The sequence below is a fragment of the Natrix helvetica genome, assembly GCF_964273705.1.
Source record: "Natrix helvetica genome assembly, chromosome: 1".
Lineage (NCBI taxonomy): Eukaryota > Metazoa > Chordata > Lepidosauria > Squamata > Natricidae > Natrix > Natrix helvetica.
This window is the reverse complement of record NC_138548.1, coordinates 15,613,590-15,635,566: the sequence shown is the minus strand read 5'-3', so window position 1 is coordinate 15,635,566 and position 21,977 is coordinate 15,613,590. Positions and strand designations below refer to the sequence as shown.

General features: G+C 44.0%; 1 protein-coding gene across 1 annotated transcript in view; it reads right to left on the bottom strand.

Moving 5' to 3' along the window:
• The window catches only part of MYO1F (myosin IF), a 93,821-nt gene that overhangs the window by 16,585 nt on the left and 55,259 nt on the right, over nt 1-21,977 (bottom strand). The window contains exons 12-22 of the mRNA XM_081958333.1: nt 21,679-21,765; nt 20,171-20,257; nt 18,659-18,826; nt 16,046-16,131; nt 12,889-12,970; nt 11,503-11,609; nt 10,781-10,879; nt 7,996-8,140; nt 5,370-5,484; nt 4,988-5,157; nt 1,073-1,218 (exon numbers count right to left, since the gene is read on the bottom strand). Coding sequence (XP_081814459.1) covers nt 1,073-1,218; nt 4,988-5,157; nt 5,370-5,484; nt 7,996-8,140; nt 10,781-10,879; nt 11,503-11,609; nt 12,889-12,970; nt 16,046-16,131; nt 18,659-18,826; nt 20,171-20,257; nt 21,679-21,765 — 1,292 coding nt within the window. The remainder of the gene's footprint in view (nt 1-1,072; nt 1,219-4,987; nt 5,158-5,369; nt 5,485-7,995; nt 8,141-10,780; nt 10,880-11,502; nt 11,610-12,888; nt 12,971-16,045; nt 16,132-18,658; nt 18,827-20,170; nt 20,258-21,678; nt 21,766-21,977) is intronic.

Below are 21,977 nucleotides of genomic sequence, written 5' to 3'. Positions count from 1 at the left end.
AAGTGCAAATAAATAAATAAATAAATAAATAAAATAAAATAAATAAAACAGGAAAAAAAAAATAAGAGTGATGTAGAAGATGGGGATTCTCCTGCAGTGGACAGCTGTGGCCAGAAACAATTTTTGTCCTGTTTTATCTGTTGTGTCCTTTCCTTCCCTACAAGTATCCCCGATTTCACTATCCACAATTCCTTCACAGTTTAGGTCAGTTTTTCTCAACGGTTGCAGGAACTGGCCATGGCTAGTCTAGTGAGGAGAAGGACCAGGGGAGACATGACAGCAGTGTTCCAATATTTGAGGGGATGCCACAGAGAGGAAGAGGGTCAAGCTATTTTCCAAGGCACCTGAAGGCCAGACGAGGAATAATGGATGGAAACTGATCAAGGAGAGATTCAACCTAGAAATAACGAGGATTTTTTTTGACAGTGGGAACAATTAACCAATGGAACAGAAGTTGCCTTCGGAAGTTGTGGGACCTTCATCACTGGAAGCTTTCAAGAAGAGACTGGACTGCTATTTGTCAGAAATAGTGTGACCTACAAGGTCCCTTCCAACTCTGATAATCAGTTAATTTCTGCTTGAAGATGTGTGGACTTCAACTCCCAGAATTCCCCGGGAGTTGAAGTCCCCACATCTTCAAGCTCTCAAGGTTGAGAAGCACTGGCTTGGGAGATGGAGAAGTGGCGGGATGGTTGGATGGGGCAGCTGTTTCTCCAACATTAAGAATGGCAGGGGGCCTAGGAATGTCTATAGGGGCGTTTTAAGAGTCAAAATGGTGGCTGTGAGCACACGCATGAAGCTTTTCCATATGTGCCACATGCAGGATTTCAACCCATGGCCTTTTCATACATACCTGCTGGGGTTTCTCTAGCACAGGGGTGTCCAAACTTGGGAACTTTAAGGCTTGTGGACTTCAACTCCCAGAATTCCCCAGCCAGCCATGCTGGCTGGTTAATTCTGGGAGTTTAAGTCCACAAGCCTTAAAGTTCTCAAGTTTGGACACCCCTGCTCTAGCAGAAACCATTTGATGCTGTGGCCTTGCTGCCTTTTACAAGATGGGAACGCAGCTCACCTGAGGGACACCCGGTTGACTCTTTGGAGCTCCAGTTGCTTCTTCAGCACCTCCCGGATCTGGCCTTTTTCAGGCCCCTTTTTCACTTTCTCTCGGCCAATCAGATACAGGTGTTTGGGGGTTAAGATTAAGTCCCGCTTGATGGGCTGCGCAGACGAAAAATAAGAGGGTGAAGTCTTACAATCTGCTCAAAGAAATGCCTTTGGTGTTGTTTTGGTTTTTTTGGTTAACTACGGAATTTTAGAAAAATAAAATAAAATACAAAGAACCAGGAAAAAAAAAAAACCGGTTTCAAGGGAAATTAGAGAAAAAAGCAAAATTACCGTATTTTTTGGAGTATAAGATGCACCGGAGAATAAGACGCACCAAGATTTTGAAGGGGGGGGGGAAGGTTTTGCACTCTGCAGAGCTCCCAAAAACATTTCACGAAAATGGGTCTGTTTTTTGTAAAAAAAAAAGGGGGGGGCATGCTTAGCCTTTAGGAGGCTTATAGAGTGCTCCTGGGGGCTGACGGGCCCCAAAAACGAGCAAAAAATGGCCTGTTTTTTGCTGATTTCTGCCCTCCCCAGCCCCCAGGAGCACTTTGGAAGCCTCCTAAAGCCTCTGCACGGCCACTTTGGTGAAGGGGAGGGGGTTTTGGGAGGCCAAGAATGCTGTAAACAGTATATAAGACACACTCATATTTTCACCCTCTTTTTTGAGGGAAAAAGGTGCGTCTTATACTCTGAAAAATACGGTAGGGGTTATAGACAAGAAGGGACAAGGAAAGTAGAGGTAGTCCTCCATTTACAACTAATTCATTTAGTGACTGCAAAGTTACAATGGCACTAAAAAAATTGATCCGTGTCAATTCACACTTATAACTGTTGCAGCATCCCTATGGTCACCCGATCAAAATTTGGACGTTTGGCAACTGGCATGTACTTATGACAGTTGTGCTGTTCCTGGGGTCATGTGAACATCATTTCTAACTTTTCCCATCTGGCTTCCGACAAGCAAAGTCAGAGGGGGAAGCCAGATTCCCTTCATGGCTGCATGATTCGCTTAATAACTGTAGTGATTTACTTAACGACTGTAGGAGGTTAGCATCCACCCCTCTCCTAGAAGAATGAAATATCCTAGGAAATATTGAAAAGGCAGAATGTTATATTTCCCTGGAGAAGAAATGGAGAAACATTTCATTCATTTCATTTTATTAGATTTCTAGACCGCCCCCTCTCCCCGGAGGGACTCGGGGCGGTGTACAGGTATAAATTTAAAAAACCCATCCAGACAATAATATACATAATTAAAATTAAATTAAATAACCCCTGTACAATTTATAAAAATTAAAAACTAGCCCATAAAACCAATCATAAAATTTAAAAACCAAAACTGAGGTGGGAAGGCTGGAATTAGGCCAGGCCGGCTAGCTGGAACAGGTGGGTTTTTAGCTTCTTATGGAAGGAGCGGAGGTCCGTAGTTGTTCTAATGTCAGGGGGAAGGTCATTCCAGAGGGTCAGGCCCATCACAGAGAAGGCTCTTCCCCTAGGCGTCGCCCGCTGGCACAGCCTAGTGGACGACACCCGGAGGAGTCCCTCTTTGTGGCCGAAGGGATGTATGGGGCAGGATACGATCCCGCAACATGTTTTTAGGCAAGAAACAGAATCACTTTTAATAGCCCCCACCTTTGTTAATGGGCCATTAGGGGTCCTGAGCTAGTCTACTCTACATAATAAAGATAGGATTAGCCTTCTACAGAAACTCACCACATGGCATCAGGGAACTCAACCAAGCTTGGGACTCAAAAAGACACACAACCAGAAAGTTAGCTAAGACACTACCACCACCCCGGCCCCTGGGAGTCTCACAACCAATTAGAATACATTTCTTACACAAGAACAGGAAATAGAGAGGTGGGGCTGAACAAAGAGCATAAAAAACCCAGGAGGAGCTCTCAGCAAGCTCTCTTTTCTCTCTTTTCTTCTTCACCCAACATCTGGAAGCATGTGATCCTCCCTTTTCTGTTCAGGAGCTCAAGCCATGTGATCCTGTCCACCATTAAACCATCTTTCCAAGCAGCCTCCATGTTTCCGGTGTCTTTTCCCCCACTTGGAACTGAACCCAGAAGGACATTTCTTCCAACAAGACTATGGCAAAAAAAAGGTCATAAAATGGGGCAGGACTTACTTAACAACTGCCTTGCTTAATTGGAAATTTGTGGCTCAATTGTGCTCATAAACTGAGAACTACCAGTGTAGGAAAAAAAATAACTTCAGTACTGATAGAAGCATAAAATATAACAACCATTTGAACTCAAATAAATCATATTGTCAGCCTGACTGCCTTCCCTTCCCTTCAAGCTTGCTGCCAGCTGCCATGGAAACAGAAGGGGGGGAGCAATGTATATTTGGGAGGGGAAGTATGCAGGAGGTGTGAGATTAATTTCTGAGAAGAGATGGGTCGTTTCACATCTTCAAGGCCAACCGTCCTGGGATAGGCATGCACAAAGGAGGATCGGTGCACCTGGAGATGTTCCCAAAACACCTTCCTGGGCGATGATTGGTTGCCTGGCTACTGGGAGTGGGTGGGCTCTGGAGTTATTTTCAATTTATCTTTTTGTGTGTGTTCACTTCAGACCTTGCCTGGGCTTTTGCTGCAATCGGTTCTTTCCTAGTAAAAGTACCTTTTCTCTGACTCTATGGAGTTAAGTTTTTTTCCTGGGGATTGATTGGAGGCAGAGGTGGTATTCAGTTGCTTCGGATTGGTTCACCTGAACTTGTAGAGGAAATTGTGGGTCCCTGGTGCCATGTGGTGAGTTTCTGTAGAAGGCTAATCCTATCTTTATTATGTAGAGTAGACTAGTTCAGGACCCCTAATGGCCCACCCCCGCCCCAGCTCTATGCCCTCCTATTTAGACATGTTTTGGAGGCTGGGTGCATGCACGGAAAGGCATGCAAGAGCAAAGTGCATGCATGGAAGGCTGGGCGCATGTGCAAAAGGGGTGTATGCGTCTGTGAAGTGTGCATGCGTGCACGTGAAACCCACCGCTGATCGGGGGCAGCCCTGACATGTACCCTTAAAAAATGTTTTTGAAGCTGTTTCAATATTTTGAAATGTTGAAATTATATTTGGGTTGGCGGAAATACCATCCCAAGGAAACATAAACTGAGTTTTGAAACATACACCAACAATAATAGAAAAAGAAAGGGAGAGAGGAGGAGAGAATGAAAGGAGGACGGGGAAAAGAAGGAAGAGGTAAAGAGAGAAGGATGGAAGGGAGAGAAAGAGAAGGAGAGAGGGTAGGAAGGGAAAGAGGAAGAGTAGAAGTAGGAGAAAGGCAGCGGTGGATTCCTGCCAGTTCTAACCTCTTCTATAGAAGAGGTTCCACAAATCTACCGTGCCGTTTAGAACCGGTTCCAGCTCCCTCCCCCCGCCCGTCCGCACATCATCAAGATGAAGAGCGAGAGGAGGAATTCTGGGAGTTGAAGTCCACAAGTCTTAAAGCTGTCAAGTTTGAACACCCCTGGGGTTTTTTTTTCTAAAGGGTTAGGGGTGCGAGGGTCTTGTCACTTGACAGCGTTAAGTCTTGCATGCTTCAAATGCCAGAGTTTCTGAGCCAACATTTTGATTGCTAAGTAAAAGCGTTGTAAAGTGAGTTTCACCATATTTTACAAGTTGGCCACGCCCACCCAGTCACATGGCCGGCAAGCCACTCCCACAAAGCAGGCCACACCAACAGAAGAGGTTCTAAAAAAATTTGAAACCCACCACTGGAGAAAGGTAAGGAAAGAAGGAAGGGGAAGGACAGGAGGAAGGAAGTAAGTAGAGAAGGGAAGGAGGGAGAAAAGAATGGGAAAACAAGGTGGAAAAAGAGGTCCCATATTGGAAGCTTTTGGTTCTTCAGCTCCTGGTAGACGACCAACTCCATCTTACCTTAAACCGCCTGTCGTACTTGGTGACTGAATCGGCAAAATCGATTCTCTCCCTTCGGCCCAAAAACTGGCGCAGTTCTGGTTTGTCTTCCATGCCCAGATAATCACCCACGAAATTTCGGTTGATGCTGTTTCGTCGCCTCTCTTTGAAGTTGTACAGGATATCGGATGCTTCATGAAGAAGGGATAACGGGGGAAGAGCAGATCATGAAGTGCAGTAGACATGGGCGGTTCTGTAGAGATCGTTACGACTGATAATAACGTTATTGATTATTAACACGAGGGAGAATGTGCAATCCACGCCCATTCGTGTTGTGGGGTGGCCAGGCGTGGCCTCACTAGTGGAGTACCATCATATCCTGAGAACAAGGACCCCCCCCTACCTTCTTCTCGCATCTGCTCATATTTCCTGATGGCGATGTGACGGCGCCACGCTTTCTGGATGACCCGGGCGTACCCGTCAAACTTTCGTTCCCGCATCTCCTCTAGGAGGAAGAGCTGGCAGCAGAAATAATAATCATCATCATCAAATGAAGACAGGAAGAAGAGAAGGGCAAAAAAACCTTCCCTTTATGCTTTTAAAAAACTTCTCCACCAGTCCTATTGGGTAGGCTAGACCAGGGGTCAGCAATACGCGGCTTTTGAGCCGCATGTGGCCCTTTCATCCTTCTGCTGCGGCTCCCTAATAGCTCAAAATTTGCGTCACAATCACCAATGTGTGATACCTGCTGCCATACGATTTATTGAGCTTTTTGAACCCCCAGTAGGCCAACTACGGATAAATCCAAGAAAAGGAAAGTTTCAGAAGAAAGCAGAACGTTTAATTCAACTACATATGTTAGTTTTGTGGCTCCCACTGTTTTCTTTTTTGTGGGAAACGGGTCCAAATGGCTCTTTGAGTGTTTAAGCTTGCTGACCCCTGGGGTAGACCAAGAATACAACTCCACAGGAAGGCTAAATTGAGATTTTATTGAAATAGCTTTTATTGAAATAGCGATGATAACCGAATCTTGCAACCTGGACTGTGCTATCCCTTCCAGGCGGGGTATTCCCTTCCCTTCCCTACTGGTTCGCAAATGTGAGAGTGCGCGCAGGCGCTCAGCCTTCTGCGCTTTTGGTGAAAAATGGGCCTAAATCAGGGTTGAAATCCAGCAGGTTCTGACAGGTTCTAGAGAACCGGTAGTGGAAATTTTGAGTAGTTCGGAGAACCAGCAAATGCCACCTCTGGCTGGCCCCAGGGTAGGGTGGGAATGGGGATGTATCCTTCCCCTTCCCCCACCCACAAAGCCACACCCACAAAATCGGTAGCCAAAAAAATTGAATTTCACCACTGGCCTAAATGGGATGCCATAGAGCCGGGGAGGGTGGGTGAGGTTACCCGCGATTTCCGCTACCGTTTCGAGTGAATCTGGGTCATGGATAGGCACACACAGGCTTAACAGTCACAACAGCTCTTTATTAAGTACAAGTGAGAACAATCCAGCGAAGGTTGAGTCTCACAGCAGCCCTTTTATAGGGAGCTGTCAGTCCCTTCGACCCGCCGGAACAGAGGACCTTGGTGGAAACCACTGTAGTTAGAACAAGTATTTAACAGAATCGATCCAAACCGGTAGAATGCCACCTCTGATCCACTCCCTTCAGATGTGAATTAGGGAGGTGACCCTTTCCAAATATTATCTGCCTGTTGTGGACTGAAGATAAGAGGGGCCCTTGGTGGTCTCTGAGCTTAGTTGTTTTCTTGCATACGTTTTATTACCTAAACTAAGTAACATCATCCGTGCTGAGCTACAGATACAGATAGTCCTCGACTTAAAATTGTTCATTTAGCGACCGAAGTTACAATGTCACTGAAAAAAATTACTTACGAATGTTTATCGCACTTCGGACAGCATCCCCACGGTCACATGATCAAATTTTAGATCCTTGGCAGCCAGTTCATATTTATGACGGCTACAGTGTCCCGGGATCACGCGATCCCCTTTTGCGTCCTTCTGACCAGCAAAGTCAATGGGGAAGCCCGATTCACTTAACAACCGTGTTATTAACTTAATGACACCAGGGATTCGCTTAACAATTATGGCAAAAAAAAAAAGGTTGTAAAATGGGGCAAAATTCACTTAACTGTCTCACTTAGCATCAGAAATTTTGGGTTGAAGTCGAGGACTACCTGTATTCAACAACCCTGAATACAAATATTCTCCTTTATCGGTACTTATGCTTTTCCCTTTGTCACTTTAGTAATGAACTTTGCATATCTCCATCAAGGTTTCCTTCTTTACCCTCAACCTTGCAATTCAGCTTATGGATTATGTTTTTTATGTGACATCAACAAAGCAAAAGGACCCTGTTTTTCAAAAGAGCTAAGGTTGCCTAGCTTTGTTCTGGCCTAGGCTTCACAAAATCACGAAGCAGACTCCTTGTCTCGACAAAACCCCTTTTTATTAAGCGAATGTGAATTCCTCTCATTCACATCCAGCAAAGTCCCAGCAAACAGCCTTTCAAGGGTGAATTTACAACCACAGACCTTATCAGGCTTGGAGTGCTGCCAGGCCGGTTTTCTTCCAAACACAAGGCTGTACAAGAACATACTTGGCAAGGAGTCTCTGAGAGTCACGAACAAATCTACACACTAATTAAGTGAACCAATTGCCTCCTGCAAACTCAACTCCCCTTTCACTCCTCTTTATTCCCTATGGGAGGGGCCATTCACCATCCACCTGTGGCTTTACTCCCGTCGGCCCTTGTTCCTTAGTTGTTCCCTTCTCCTGGCAGCTCTGCACATGCACACACTGGGAACAGGCTCCAGCTGTTCTTCTGCCTCACTGATCTCTGACTCTGAAGACAGCTGATAACTGTCGGACGGCCCTGGCCCCCTCTCTGCCTCCGACGCAGAGCCCTCATCAGAGCCTTCCCCAGACTCCAGGACTGGCCCATGTTCCTCCCCAACCTCCTCACTGTCTGAATCTTCTGCCAGCTCTGCTGCCCCCTGGCGGGCCATAACATGCTTACCGACTCTGGATTCTTGACGAAAATCTTTGTGCGGCCCATCTGGTACTGATCCACATCCATGTTGACGGACCTTAACAAGTGCTGGACTCCTTGGCGTTCATCACCTCGCCACCTTGGCCAAGTTTCTGTGGTCAGGATGGCATACCTTAAGAAAGGAAGCACATGTATGTGCTCAGATAATAACCTGAAAGTGATGCTAACATTTGAGGAGTCCATAATTGTAAACATAACCCGTTTTCTTCAGGGTCAGGAAGGTCCATTTAATTTTAGTGTGCGGGATGTGTGCCGATATGATGCTGGAAAAATGCTGTTTCTTTCCCCCCATTCCACTTTCTCTCTTTCAGAAAAAAAATCTAGTTTTCTTCTCTTGTTTTTTCCCAAACCCAAGGATTTAAGTATCTCAGAAAGAGTGGAAACCTCAATTCCTGGCCATTGGCCACTGTCAATTCTCCATTCTCCATTCCTGGCCATTGACAACTGTCAATGTCTGTCATCCATTCTTAACCATTGACAACTGTCAATCCTCCGTCATCCATTCCTGGCCATCGAAACCTGTCAATTTCTGTCATCCGTTCTTAATCATTGACAACTATCAATTCTCCATCTTCCATTCCTGGCCATTGACAACTGTCAATTCTCTATCATCCATTCTTAGCCGTTGGCAGCAGTCAATCCTCCGTCATCTGTTCCTGGCCATCGACAACTGTCAATTTCTGACATCCGTTCTTAACCATTGACAGCAGTCAATCCTCCATCATCCATTATTAGCCATTGACAGCAATCAATTCTACACTATGCATTCCTGACCATTGACCAAAGTCAAAGTTCCCTAATCCAGTCCTGCTGTTCACAAAAATAATTACCTGGAGGGAAGATGTGAATGGCTTAGTACAGGAAAGTGTCCATAGTTCCCCTAATTTGAGTTAGGGGGTGAAGGTGAAGAATTTGAATTGATGAATGAGTCTCTTTTTCCTCCCAGCTAAACCTGGCCAAAAGGTTGACTATTCACACACTCTACCCTACAGGGATTAGCTCAATCGTAGTAAGACTGAGTAACTCTTGGTTTTAGGTTTCCTTTATCCAGTTATTTCCCCCCCCCCCTTAGTTCTGGGTTGTGCTATTCCAGACAAAACTGGTTCATAATTTAGGGGTCCTCCTAGACTCACAGCTCCTGTTGAAGGAGCAGGTGGCAGCTGTGGCCAGGATAACTTCTGCCCAACTGCATTCTGTGTGCCAGTTGTGTCTCTTCTTAAACCAGAAGGCACTAATCATGGTCGCTCATACTTTGATCATCTCCTAAGTGGATTACTGCAATATGTTGTTTTGGAGACTTAAGTTGACCCTATCTTCTTTGTAGCAGCCCCTTAGTTATTGGAATCTCATCTCTAGCCTACCTAGCCAACCTATCTATTCATCATATCATCTATTCATACCCCCTCTCTCATATCTATCTATCTATCTATCTATCTATCTATCTATCTATCTATCTATCTATCTATCTATCTATCATCTATCTATCATCTATCTATCTATCTATCTATCTATCTATCTATCTATCTATCTATCTATCTATCCTCTCTCCCTCCCTCTCCCCCTCTCATCTATCTATCTATCTATCTATCTATCTATCTATCTATCTATCTATCTATCTATCATATCTCTTTCATTCTATTCATTCTCCCTCTCTCTCATCTATCTATCTACCTCTCATCATATATATCTCTCTCATCATCTATTCACTCTCTCTCTATATATATCAATTATCATTCTCTCTCATCTCTCTCTGTCTGTCTATCTGTCTCTGTGTCTGTGTCTGTGTCTGTCTCTGTCTCTCTCTCTCTCTCTCTCTCTCATCATATCTCTCTCATCTATCTATCTATCTATCTATCTATCTATCTATCTATCTATCTATCTATCTATCTGTCAAGCTATCTATCTATCTCTCATCATATCTCTCATCATTTTTTAAATTCTCTCTCATATCTCTCTCATCATCTATTCACTCTCTCTCTATCAATTATCATTCTCTGTCTCTGTCTGTGTCTGTCTGTCTGTCTGTCTGTCTCTCTCATCAGCTCTCTATCTATCTCTCATCATATCTCTCTCATCATTTATTCATTCTCTCTCTCATCTATTCACTCTCTCATTATTCTCTCTCATCTCTCTGTCTCTGTCTGTCTCTCTGTCTCTGTCTCTGATCATATCTCTTTCTCATCTCTCTCTCTCTCTCTCTCCATATCTCTCTCATCATCTATTTATTCTCGCTCTCTCTCATCTATCTTATCATCCATTCACTCTCTATCAATTATTATTCTCTCTCATCTCTCTGTCTGTGTCTGTCTCTCTGTCTCTGTCTGTGTTTCTCTCTCTCTCATCATATGTCTCCTATCTATCTATCTATCTATCTATCTATCTATCTATCTATCTATCTATCATCTATCTATCTATCTATCTATCTCTCATCTCTCATCATATCTCTCTCATCATCTATTCATTCTCTCTCTCTCTCTCATCTATCTCTCTTATCATCTATTCACTCTCTCTCTCAATTATCATTCTCATATTTCTGTCTCTGTCTCTGTCTCTCTTTCTCTGTCTCTCTCCTGTCTGTCTGTCTGTCTGTCTGTCTGTCTGTCTGTCTGTCTGTCTATCTATCTATCTATCTATCTATCTATCTATCTATCTATCTATCTATCTATCTATCCATCCATCCATCCATCCATCCATCCATCCATCCATCCATCCATCCTCTAACCAGTCTGATAACAACAATCTAACATCTTACCTTTGCAGGAATTTATGAAAGATTCTGCGATATGCAAATCCAGCTCGGCGGACTCGGATATTCTCCTTCAGTCCCAGGTACTCCACTTGATGCTTCACCCTGCAAGATGCATGTGTAACATAGCAGTAGGATGTACCTCTCAAGGACATTGATTTTATGAAAACCGCTAACGAGGGAAGACGTCTTAGAAATGGGAGAGGCCAGGCCAATTAGCAAGCCTAGGTAATTCTCAACTTACAACTTTGCTTTAGCAACTGTTCAAAGTTACAATAGCACTGAAAAAACACTGGCAAATAATTGATCCTCACCCTTATGACCATGACAGTGGTCACATGATCAAAATTTGAGTGCTGAACAAGTCTCGTGAATTTACAACAATTGCAGCACCCCAGGGTCACGTGATCACCATTTGTGACCTTCCCATCTGGCTTCCGGCAAGCAAAGTCAAAAGATTCGTTTAAGGACCAATTGCAGGATTTACTTGAGAACTGTAGTGTTTCGCTTAACACCTGCAGCAAAAACGTTTGTAAAAATCAGGTGTGGTTCACTTAACGACCTTACTCAGCATCGGAAATTCTGGCCCCAGCTGTGGTCATAAGTCAAGGACTACCTGTCACAGAATTGATTCCGATCTTAAATGCATTTTAAGATTTAAGTTTTGCTTTTGGTCCGCGGTTTTGATATGGAGATTTGTGCGCCATTAGTAACTTCTTTGCTCTTACCTACTCTCTTCCCAGTCTCGTGGCCTCTTCGTCTCGTTGGGCTTAATGCAACGGATGTAATGAGGTGTACACTTCATCAGTGTGTTCACAAGATCATTGGCTTGTTTCTGGGGAGATTCAAGATCCTTAGTGTTTACCCAATCTGTTCCACCGCATTTTGTTTCAGATCACCAAGAATAAAGTACTTTCCAAAGAATAAAGGGCCTCCCAGAATTCTCCTTTTCAAATCTTAGTTCCATAGCCTTTATTGTCATTGTGCATCATGTATACAACGAAATTGGTTTAGCCTCTACTGGTGCAATCCAATAGAGAATAATCCTTATACAAGTAATGGGGGGCGGACGGCAGGGGGAACTAGCCAGACCTTTCCATATGTACGTGGAGTGATGGTGATTGTGTTTAGGAGTCTGACAGCCCATGGATAGAAGCTGTTTTTAAACCTGTTTGTCTGGCTGGCTAAGCTTGGTGGGGAATGGAAGGATTTATACTCCTTGCAGATAGCTGGTCATTTGCAACCTTTTTAGAGTGTCCTTGAGGCCACCTGGATGTTCCTCTGTGTCCTCAGGGTCACCAGAATGGTGCAAATGGGTGTGGAGCCTTCTGGGGACTGTTGAAAGGACTGTGTTGTAGACTGGAGATAGGCGATGAATCCTTCCATTCCCCACCATCCAGTCAGAGCTAAATAAGCTCCCTGGATGAGAAGTGAAACGTCTTCAAAGGAAAACCAGAAAGTCCAGTTGCCTCTTGAAAAAGCACCTTTGGGACAACCATGACCTGGATGACTGAGAATCTCCATAGACAAACATACTCCCAATTTCCCCACAACCACCTTGCAAGGTGGGCTAGATTAAGGAGGAGTGATTGGCCCAAAGTCACTCAGTTGGCTTTCCTGTCTAAGGAAAGACTGGAACCTCACAGCCTCCCAGTTCGTAGCCTAATGCTTTAACCACTAGACCTGTTGATTGACAAGCTACAGAGATTGCTTTTATTGCCCTTAATTGCTTCCTAGCATCAGTTGTTGGGGAACAAATTAAAAAAAAATAGCTCTAATCCAATGGAAATTTTTATTTTATTTATTTACTTACTTACTTACTTATTTCATCAAGCATGAATTAAATAACAGATACTAAGCATACTACATAAAATTATCTGCTACACTGTCTAAATCAGTGGTAGTCAACCTGGTCCCTACCGCCCACTAGTGGGCGTTCCAGCTTTCATGGTGGGCGGTAGGGGTTTGCTGTAACTCTGCTTTATAAATTTTATAAATTTTATAAATCACCATTGCTGTGGCACCGGTGGGCGGTTAGAATTTTTTACTACTAACAGAGATACAAAAGTGGGCGGTAGGTATAAAAAGGTTGACTACCCCTGGTCTAAATGTACCTTAATTTTGGATCCAGCTGTAGTGGGCCGTCCTTTTTTGTCTGCATCAAGTTTTTCTGGGAAAAGCATCCGGATGAAAGCACTAAAAAAAAAAAGGGAGGGGGAGTAGGAAAGAACTAGAATTTTGGAAATGGACATGTAAAAATAAACCACTGATGCAGTGTGTGATTGTATTTGTGGTGGTATTCCCCTGTATCTAAGGGGCAGAAAGGGATAAATTCTCCCTTGCTTTACCTTCAGACTAACCCTGAATAGGCTACTATGGATAGGATAAAATAGGATAGGATAGGATAGGGTAGGATGGGGTGGGGTGGGGTGGGGTGGGGTGGGGTGGAGTGGAGTGGAGTAGAGTAGAGTAGAGTAGAGTAGAGTAGAGTAGAGTAGAGTAGAGTAGAGTAGAGTAGAATAGAATAGAATTCTTCGTTGGCCAAGTGTGATTGGATACACAAGTCTTTGGTGCAAATGCTCTCAGTGTACATAAGGAGAATAAAATACATTCATCAAGAACCATAAGATACAACACTTAGTGTTTCCAGTGCGTAAGCTCTCAATGTACATACAACAATAGTGATAAGTAACAAAGTTATAGCCATAAGGAGATAAGAAGATAGAGAATGGGGAAGATGAGAATAATGATGGTAATACTGCCTTTTTAGATAGTTTGACAATGTTGTGGGAATTAGCTGTTTAGCAGAGTGATGGCATGGGGGGAAAACTATTTGTTCTGATGTGCAGTGCCCTATAGCGTATAAATATAGCCATATATTTATCTACGATCCTCTTAATAAGAGCAAAAAAGGCCTTGTTGCCTAAGAACTCTCGTTGCTTTCTGAAGGCTGAAAGAGCATTGTACCACAAACCCCATCACTTTAGTGTTATTGTTGTGGCTTTGATACGCTTATGGTCAGGGGTGGCTTCCAGCAGGCACGACTGCCGGTTCAGTTGTGCGCGCATGGTGCGCACATGCGCAGTGCAATAAAAATTGTACTACGCATGTGCAGAAGCAAAAACCAAGATGGTGGCACCTATGACGCCGCCCGGAGAACCGGTTTGGGGGCGTGGCAGGCCTGGGTTGCTGCCAGTTCCAGCGACCCAGGCTGCCAAACCACTACCGGTTCAGCTGAACCGGTCCGAACTGGTAGAAACCCACCATTGCTTATGGTACATATTAGTATATGCACAGAAAAAGAGGATTTATCTTATTATGTATTATGTATTGCAGGATTTATGCTTTTAAACGCTGGTTGTATTTTGTTCTGTTTCCATTTGCTTTTAATTGTTAGCTGCTCAGGGTCATGTATATGAGATGGGCAGGCATAAACGTTTACTGAATAACTAAATAAATAAATTGGAATACCCTAATAGACTGCTTTTGCCAATCTGACCAACACCGTTTCTCCCCAGAAACATTGCTAGTTGTATGTATGTATGTATGTATGTATGTATGTATGTATGTATGTATGTATGTATCAGTGGTGGGTTTCAAATTTTTTTAGAACTTCTTCTGTAGGTGTGGCCTGCTTTGTGGGAATGGCTTGCCGGCCATGTGACTGGGTGGGAGTGGCTTGCCAGCCATGTGACTGGGTGGGAGTGGCTTGCCAGCCATGTGACCAGGTGGGAGTGGCTTGCTGGCCATGTGACTGGGTGGGCGTGGCCAACTTGTAAAATGTGGTGAAACTCACTTAACAACACTCTTGCTTAGCAACCAAAATATTGGCTCAGAAACTCTGGCATTGAAGTGTGTAAGTCTTAAAGCTGTCAAGTTACAAGACCCTTGCACTCCTAACCCTTTAGAAAAAAAAACCCAGGGATGTTCAAATTTGGCAGTTTTAAGACTTGTGGACTTCAACCCCCAGAATTCCTCCTCCAGTCATGTTGGCTCAGGAACTCTGGCATTGAAGTGTGCAAGTCTTAAAGCTGTCAAGTTACAAGACCCTTAAACCCCCAACTCTTTAGAAAAAAAACCCAGGGGTGTTCAAACTTGACAGCTTTAAGACTTGTGGACTTCAACTCCCAGAATCCCTCCTCTTGCTCTTCATCTTGATGATGTGCGGACGGGCGGGGGGAGGGAGCTGGAACCGGTTCTAAACAGCACGGTAGATTTGTGGAACCTCTTCTATAGAAGAGGTTAGAACTGGCAGGAACCCACCCCTGGTATGTATGTATATATGTAGTCATGTTTATATTGTGTATATTGGAGGTGGTGACCCTTTGAGAGCTGTATGTAGCGAAATTTCATTTTAATGTATGCCGATCCGTGTACATTTAAAGTGACAATCAAGTTATTCTAAGCCTAAGTCTAAAGGTGGCTCAGTGGCTAAGACGCTGAGCTTGTCAATCAGAAAGGTCGGCAGTTCGAATCCCTAGTGCCATGTAACGGAGTGAGCTCCCATTACTTTTCCCAGCTTCTGCCAACCTAGCAGTTCGAAAGCAGGTAAAAACGCAAGTAGAAAAATAGGAACCACCTTTGGTGGGAAGGTAACAGAGTTCCGTGCACCTTTGGTGTTTAGTCATGCCGGCCACATGACCACAGAGACGTCTTTGGACAGTGCTGGATCCTCGGCTTTGAAACAGAGATGAACACCGCCCCCTAGAATCGGGAACAACTGGCACATATGTGCGAGGGGAACTTTTACCTTTACCTTTATATAGTGTATTTTGGAGGTGGTGACGCTTTGAGAGCTGAATGCAATGAAATTTCATTTTAATGTATGCCTATTAGTGTACATTTAAAGTGGCAATAAAGTTATTCTAAGTCTAAGCCTAAGTCTAGTTGTTTATCTAGCCCAGATTTGGGGATTTTTTTGCCTGTTTAAATCAGGATTCCCGATTTGATTTGTGTCAGAACTACGATTCCCAGAATTCCAAGGTAGCATCTCCTGTCCTAAGTTCCAACACATCTCATGGCACCAGCTTAAGCAAGTCTGCTTTGTAAGTTGTTGGAATAAAATTCCCATTCTGACTACTCTTGGCCATGTTGCCTGACGGGAGTTGTAGTCCAAGCACACTCTGAACTTTTCTGTTTTCCTTCATTATGTGCTTTTGTTTTGGGGGTAACACGATGCCTGAGAGAAGCTTATAACCAAGTATAAAAAAGAAAGAAAGAAATATACGACCAAGTGAGGTTTGGGGAGGAAAGCAAGAGAAAGAGACTCACAATTCACTGCTTTGCATTAGTTCTATCAGGTCGGTGAAAAGCACATCCCGATTGCGTTCACAAAAGCCGTTCACGTCATAGGAGACCTGTGGTTAGGATAGGCCCACGGTTAGCATTTTTGCCATGTGTAATTCCTGCTAGGCATCTGTGCTCTCTCACTGCTTTCTTCAAATAAATCTCCCCAGTCTAGCAACTTCTCCACCATACAGGTAGTCCTTGTCTTACAACCATTCATTCAGCGACTGTTTGAAGTTGCAATGGCACTATAGAAATGGACTTATGACATATGGAGCTATGGTGGCACAGTGGTCAGAGTGCAGTACTGCAAGCACCTTCTGCTGGTCACCAGCTGCCAGCACTTTGGCAGATCGAATCTCACCAGGCTCAAGGTTGACTCAGCCTTTCATCCTTCCGAGGTGGGTAAAATGAGGAGCCAGATTGTTGGGGGCAATAGGCTGACTCTGTAAACCGCTTAGAGAGGGCTGTAAAAGCACTGTGAAGTGGTATACAAGTCTAAGTGCTATTGCTATATGACCATTGCAGCATCTCTGAGGTCATGTGATCAAAATTTGGTCTCCTGGCGACCGGCATATATTAACAATAATTGCAGTGTCAGAGTCCTATGATCATAACAAGCAAAGTCAGTGAGGGAATCCAGATTCACGTCACTATTGCGTGATTCGCTTAACAATCTCAGTGACTCACTTAAGAACTGTGGCAAAAAAGGACATAAAATCAGGTGTGACTCACTTAACGACTTCCTTGCTTAGCAATGGAAATTCTCGACCTGATTATGATCATAGGTCAAGGAGTTCTGCCTTTGTTCTTCTAGTGTGTGTGCAGAGATAATCCTCACTTAAAGACCACTCGTTCAATGACTGTTCAAAGTCACTATGACTCTGAAAGAGGAGAATTATGGCTGTTTCTCATAGTTGGAACCATTGCAGCATCCCATAATCACGGGATCACCATTTTTGACTTTCACTGCCAGTTTCTGCCATTTTTCCTTCTCTCTGAATCTGCCTCCCTTTAACCTGATTTCTGATTGGCCAGAGATTCATCCATTCGGAGGAGTGACTTTGCAAAATGTTCCTCCTTGCTTCGGACCATTAAAGCAGCTGCCTCCTTAGGAAGTCTCAGCATGGCAGAACAACTTCCTGTCTGCGTGTAGGTCTGTGCGTTTGTGTGTTTTGGCACATGTGCTGCATTTGCTGGGACTCTCAGCACACATCCAAGTCTTTGAAGTCAAGGGGTTCCCAAGGATGTTGTTGCTTTAATGAACCCAGAAAGGATGCTTTGCTCATGGAAAGATGCTTTGTGAAGCCCTTCTGCAAATACTTCTTATATGTGGGTCCCTGGTGCTCTCTGAGCTGGGTTGTTTCCTTGCAGACGTTTCCTCACCAAACTAGGGAGCGAATGAATGAATGCTTCTGACAAACGAAGTCAATGGGGAAGCCTGCAGGAGATTGCAAATACTTCTTATATGTGGGTCCCTGGTGCTCTCTGAGCTGGGTTGTTTCCTTGCAGACGTTTCCTCACCAAACTAGGGAGCGAATGAATGAATGCTTCTGACAAACGAAGTCAATGGGGAAGCCTGCAGGAGATTGCAAATACTTCTTATATGTGGGTCCCTGGTGCTCTCTGAGCTGGGTTGTTTCCTTGCAGACGTTTCCTCACCAAACTAGGGAGCGAATGAATGAATGCTTCTGACAAACGAAGTCAATGGGGAAGCCTGCAGGAGAATGCAAATGCAGCACATGTGCCAAAACACACAAACGCACAGACCTACACACAGATCTCCCAATTGTGATTCACTTAATGACAGCAGCTGGCACTGCTGCAGCTATGAGATTGTCACACTTTATGGTCATGTTGCTCAGCGATGAGTTCCCAAACCCAATTAGCAAGCACTACCTGTACCTACATACATACGAATATAGATGATCAATTTAAACATAATTTTAACTGACCCGAATTCAGTTTAAAACAGAAACATACATACACAGAACAACAGAGTTGGAGGGGACCCCAGAGGTCTTTCAGTACAACCTCCGCTGAAGAGGACACCCTATATCATTTCAGACAAGTGGTTGTCCAATCTCTTCTTAAAAACCTCCAGTGAAGAAGCACTCACAACTTCTGGAGGCAAGTTGTTCCATTGATTAATTGTTCTCACTTCACTTAGTTCTAAGTTGCTTCTCTTTTTGATTAGTTTCCACCCATTGCTTCTTGTCCTGCCCTCAAGTGCTTTGGAGAATAGCTTGACTCCCTCTTCTTTATGGCAGCCTCTGAGATATCAGAACACTGCTATCATGTCTCCCCTGGTCCTTCTTTTCACTACACTAGATAACCCAATTCCTGCAACTGTTCTTCAAATGTTTTAGCCTCCAGTCCGCTAATCATCCTTGTTGCTCTATCTCTGCACTCTTTCTAGAGTCTCGACATCTTTTTTATATTGTGGCAACCAAAACTAGATGCAATATAAGTATGTGCAACCCACAGCACATCAGTAGAACAGAGTTAGCAATTTTCAACCCAGAAACTGGAGGAGCCAAACTGAAAGGAATAAGGAAGAATAAGGCACAAGGAAGGAAAGTGGGGAACTCGGGAGACCTTGCCAGCATAGTGGTGGATGATGAATCCTGAACTGGAGCCATTGAAATGCTCGTGGGTCCCCACTCCGGACTGGAGCTTCTGAAGCAAGGTCTGGTCGGCCCCCTCGCCCTTTGCATACACAGTAGCGCAAACATCATCCAAGATGCTCATAATTCCAGGAGGATTCTGGAAGAGAGAGAGACAAAGAGTAAAGGATTGAAAATGTGGCTTCTCCATCCCAAAGGACCTTTTTTTCAAGAAGTAACTGGGCTTTCTTTGTTTTTTCTCGAAGAGGTTTCGCTTCTCATTCAAGAAGCGTCTTCAGTTCTAAGAACCAGTTCTTCAATTAGAACTGAAGAAGCTTCTTGGATGAGAAGGAAAATGTCTTCAAGGAAAAAGCAAAGAAAGTCGTGTTGTCTCTTGAAAAAAAGAACCTATGGGACAACCATGACCTGGATGACTGAGAATCTCCAGACACTGGGCCTCTCCATCCTGTTCAAGAGGACAGGTTTGTTTGAGTCCAAACATGGCAAATTCAAGTGGCTTTTTAATTGGTTGAAAATTGTCTTATTAAAAAATGGGCGAAAGGGGCTACTGTTTTTATAACTCCACTTGTATGCATTTGTTGTTCATTTTCAGATAGAAATGGTTTTATTTTTCCCAGCTGGTACCAAAAATCTTTAAAGACTTCTCTCACTATTGTAATTTATCTGCCTTTTGTATCATCTTAATTCTGGGAGTCGAAGTCCAGAAATCTTAAAGTTACTGAGGTTGAGAAACACTGTTCTAAAGCATTAAAAATGTATTTCTTTATAAAATTTATAGGCCGACCATTTTGCCTCAAGGTAATTCTGAGGTAAAAAATAATAATAATTCCAGCCGGGAAACAAAGCTAAATCTATGCTAAGCACACCCAGAATCGCTTTGGATAGTGAGATGGGTAGCATATAAATTAAATAAAGGTATACATAAGTAGAAGTCTTCAAGGTTTCTTTTTTAGAGAGTAATGCCTGCCATCTTCCTAGAATGCTCCAGAACAAAGCATAGCTTTGTTTTAAATGAATTTGAGCGGAGAAACATAGAAAAGTTTTAAATGAATTTTAACTGAGAAAAAGGCATGGATGTTTCATTATTTTATTGAAAAAACAAGGCCTTTTAAGAATTTAATTCAACTGGAATGAAGTAGAAGCACCATCCCAGAGGTGGGTTGCTACTGGTTCGTACTGGTTTCGGGCCAACTGGTAATGGTATTTTGGCCTTGGCCTTGATCGTCCAAACCGGCAGTGACCTAAGCTGCCCCCTCCACCCCGAACCGGTTCCCTGGTCGCTGATGCCGTTGCTGGCATCTTTTTTAGTTAATTTTTAAAGTTCTGCACATACGCAGAACAATTTATAGTCAACTGTGCCCGTGTGCATTTCTGGCACATGCGAACTGGCAACAACCCCGGCAGTAATCCACCCCTGCACCATCCCCAGCTCAACTCCCACGCCTCAGCGAATCCACGGTCTCCTCCTCAGCCCTTCCCTTACCACTTTGTTTTCAATGAGATCGCACACAACTTTGTTGTTGAAATATTCAATTGGGGTCCACTTGATACCTTCCTGCACATACTCTTCCTAAGGCAAGAGGAGAGATTGCTTTTGAAGAAGCAACTAATGCACATTGAAAGAACAGTAAAAATAATAATAATGAGGACCTGGTTAAGAATACCATTCTGTACCTGTCTAATTAAGGATACCTTTTGGATCTGATAATCTGCAGCTCATAGATCAGAACAGAATAACAGAGTTGGATAGGATTTTGGAGACAGCCCAACCCCCTTGCTCAAGCAGGAGACCCTATACCATTTCAGACAAATAGCTGTCCCATCGATTCTTAAACCCTCCAGGGACAGAGCAATCATAACTTCCGGAGGCAAGTGGTTCCATTAATTGTTCTAACTGCCAGGAAATTTCTCCCTAGTTCTAGGTTGCTTCTCTCCTTGTTAAATTCCCATCCGTTGCTTCTTGTCCTGCCTTCAAGTGCTTTGGAGAATAGCTTGACTCCCTCTTCTTTGTGGCAACCCCTGAGATATTGGAACACTGCTATCATGTCTCCCCTAGTCCTTCTTTTCATTAAACTAGACATACCCAGTTCCTGCAACCGTTCTTCATATGTTTTAGCCTCCAGTCCCCTGATCATCTTTCTTGCTCTTCTCTGCACTCTTTCTAAAGCAGTGTTTCTCAACCTTGGCGACTTTAAGTCCTGTGGACTTCAACTCCCAGAATCCCCCAGCCAGCTGGCTGGGGGATTCTGGGAGTTGAAGTCCACAGGACTTAAAGTCGCCAAGGTTGAGAAACACTGCTCTAGAGTCTCTACATCTTTTTTTAGGTCATGGAGACCAAAATTGAATGCAATTTTTCAAGTGTGGTCTTACTGAAGCATTATAAAGCGGTACTAACATTTCACATGATCTTGGTTCTGTTAATGCAGCCTAGGACTAGGGCAGGGGTCGGCAACCTTAAATACTCAGAGAGCCACAAAGGTCCTAACCAGAAGTTCAATTCTGGAGCTGGTCGGAAGTCCCGTTTACCCACCATAGAGTCTCCTCCTAGCACGGTGTTCTTTTTCCCCTATCAATTGTGAAGCTGACCGGAAAACCTGTCCCTTGCCATAGAGTGTCCTCCTGGTGTGCCCTGCTTCCCCCACCCCTAACCAGAAGCTCCTCTCAAAATTGTGGTGCCGACTGGCAACAGGGAGCCGCAGCAGAGGGATAAAAGAGGCCACCTGCGGCTCTTAGAGCCACGGGTTGCTGACCCCTGGACTAGGGCAATTTCCCTGAACCTGATGCCTTCCTGATATGGTGGAACTAAAACTCCTGGAGTTCCCAGTCAACCTTTTATGAATTCATGGAAATGCTATTCCCAAACATCCTAAACTGGAGATATAGATGCATGTCCAGGTTAGGATAGGTTGTGTCAGAAGTGGCCGATTGGAGACCTAGTCACAGAATCCACAGCCCACCCTCAAAGTGTACCTTCTCCCATACCAAACTCACCTGCTCTGCTTTAAGTGTCAATTCAATGAAGATCTGTTGAAGTTTTTCATTCACAAAGTTAATGCAGAATTGTTCAAAGCCGTTTCTCTGAAGATCGGGGGAATAGGAGGAGGCAAGGGAAAGAGAACAGTTTTGAAAAGGGGGCAGTTAGCTGACATGCCACCAAGTTCCAGGTTTGGATAAAAGAAATGGGGGGAACTGTGTGGATCCCAGATTCCAAATCAGCCTGACTCAAGCCAGCAAAAGTACACGGGAAGCTTCCCATTGCTAAGAAGTTATTCTTTCATGACAGAGTCAGT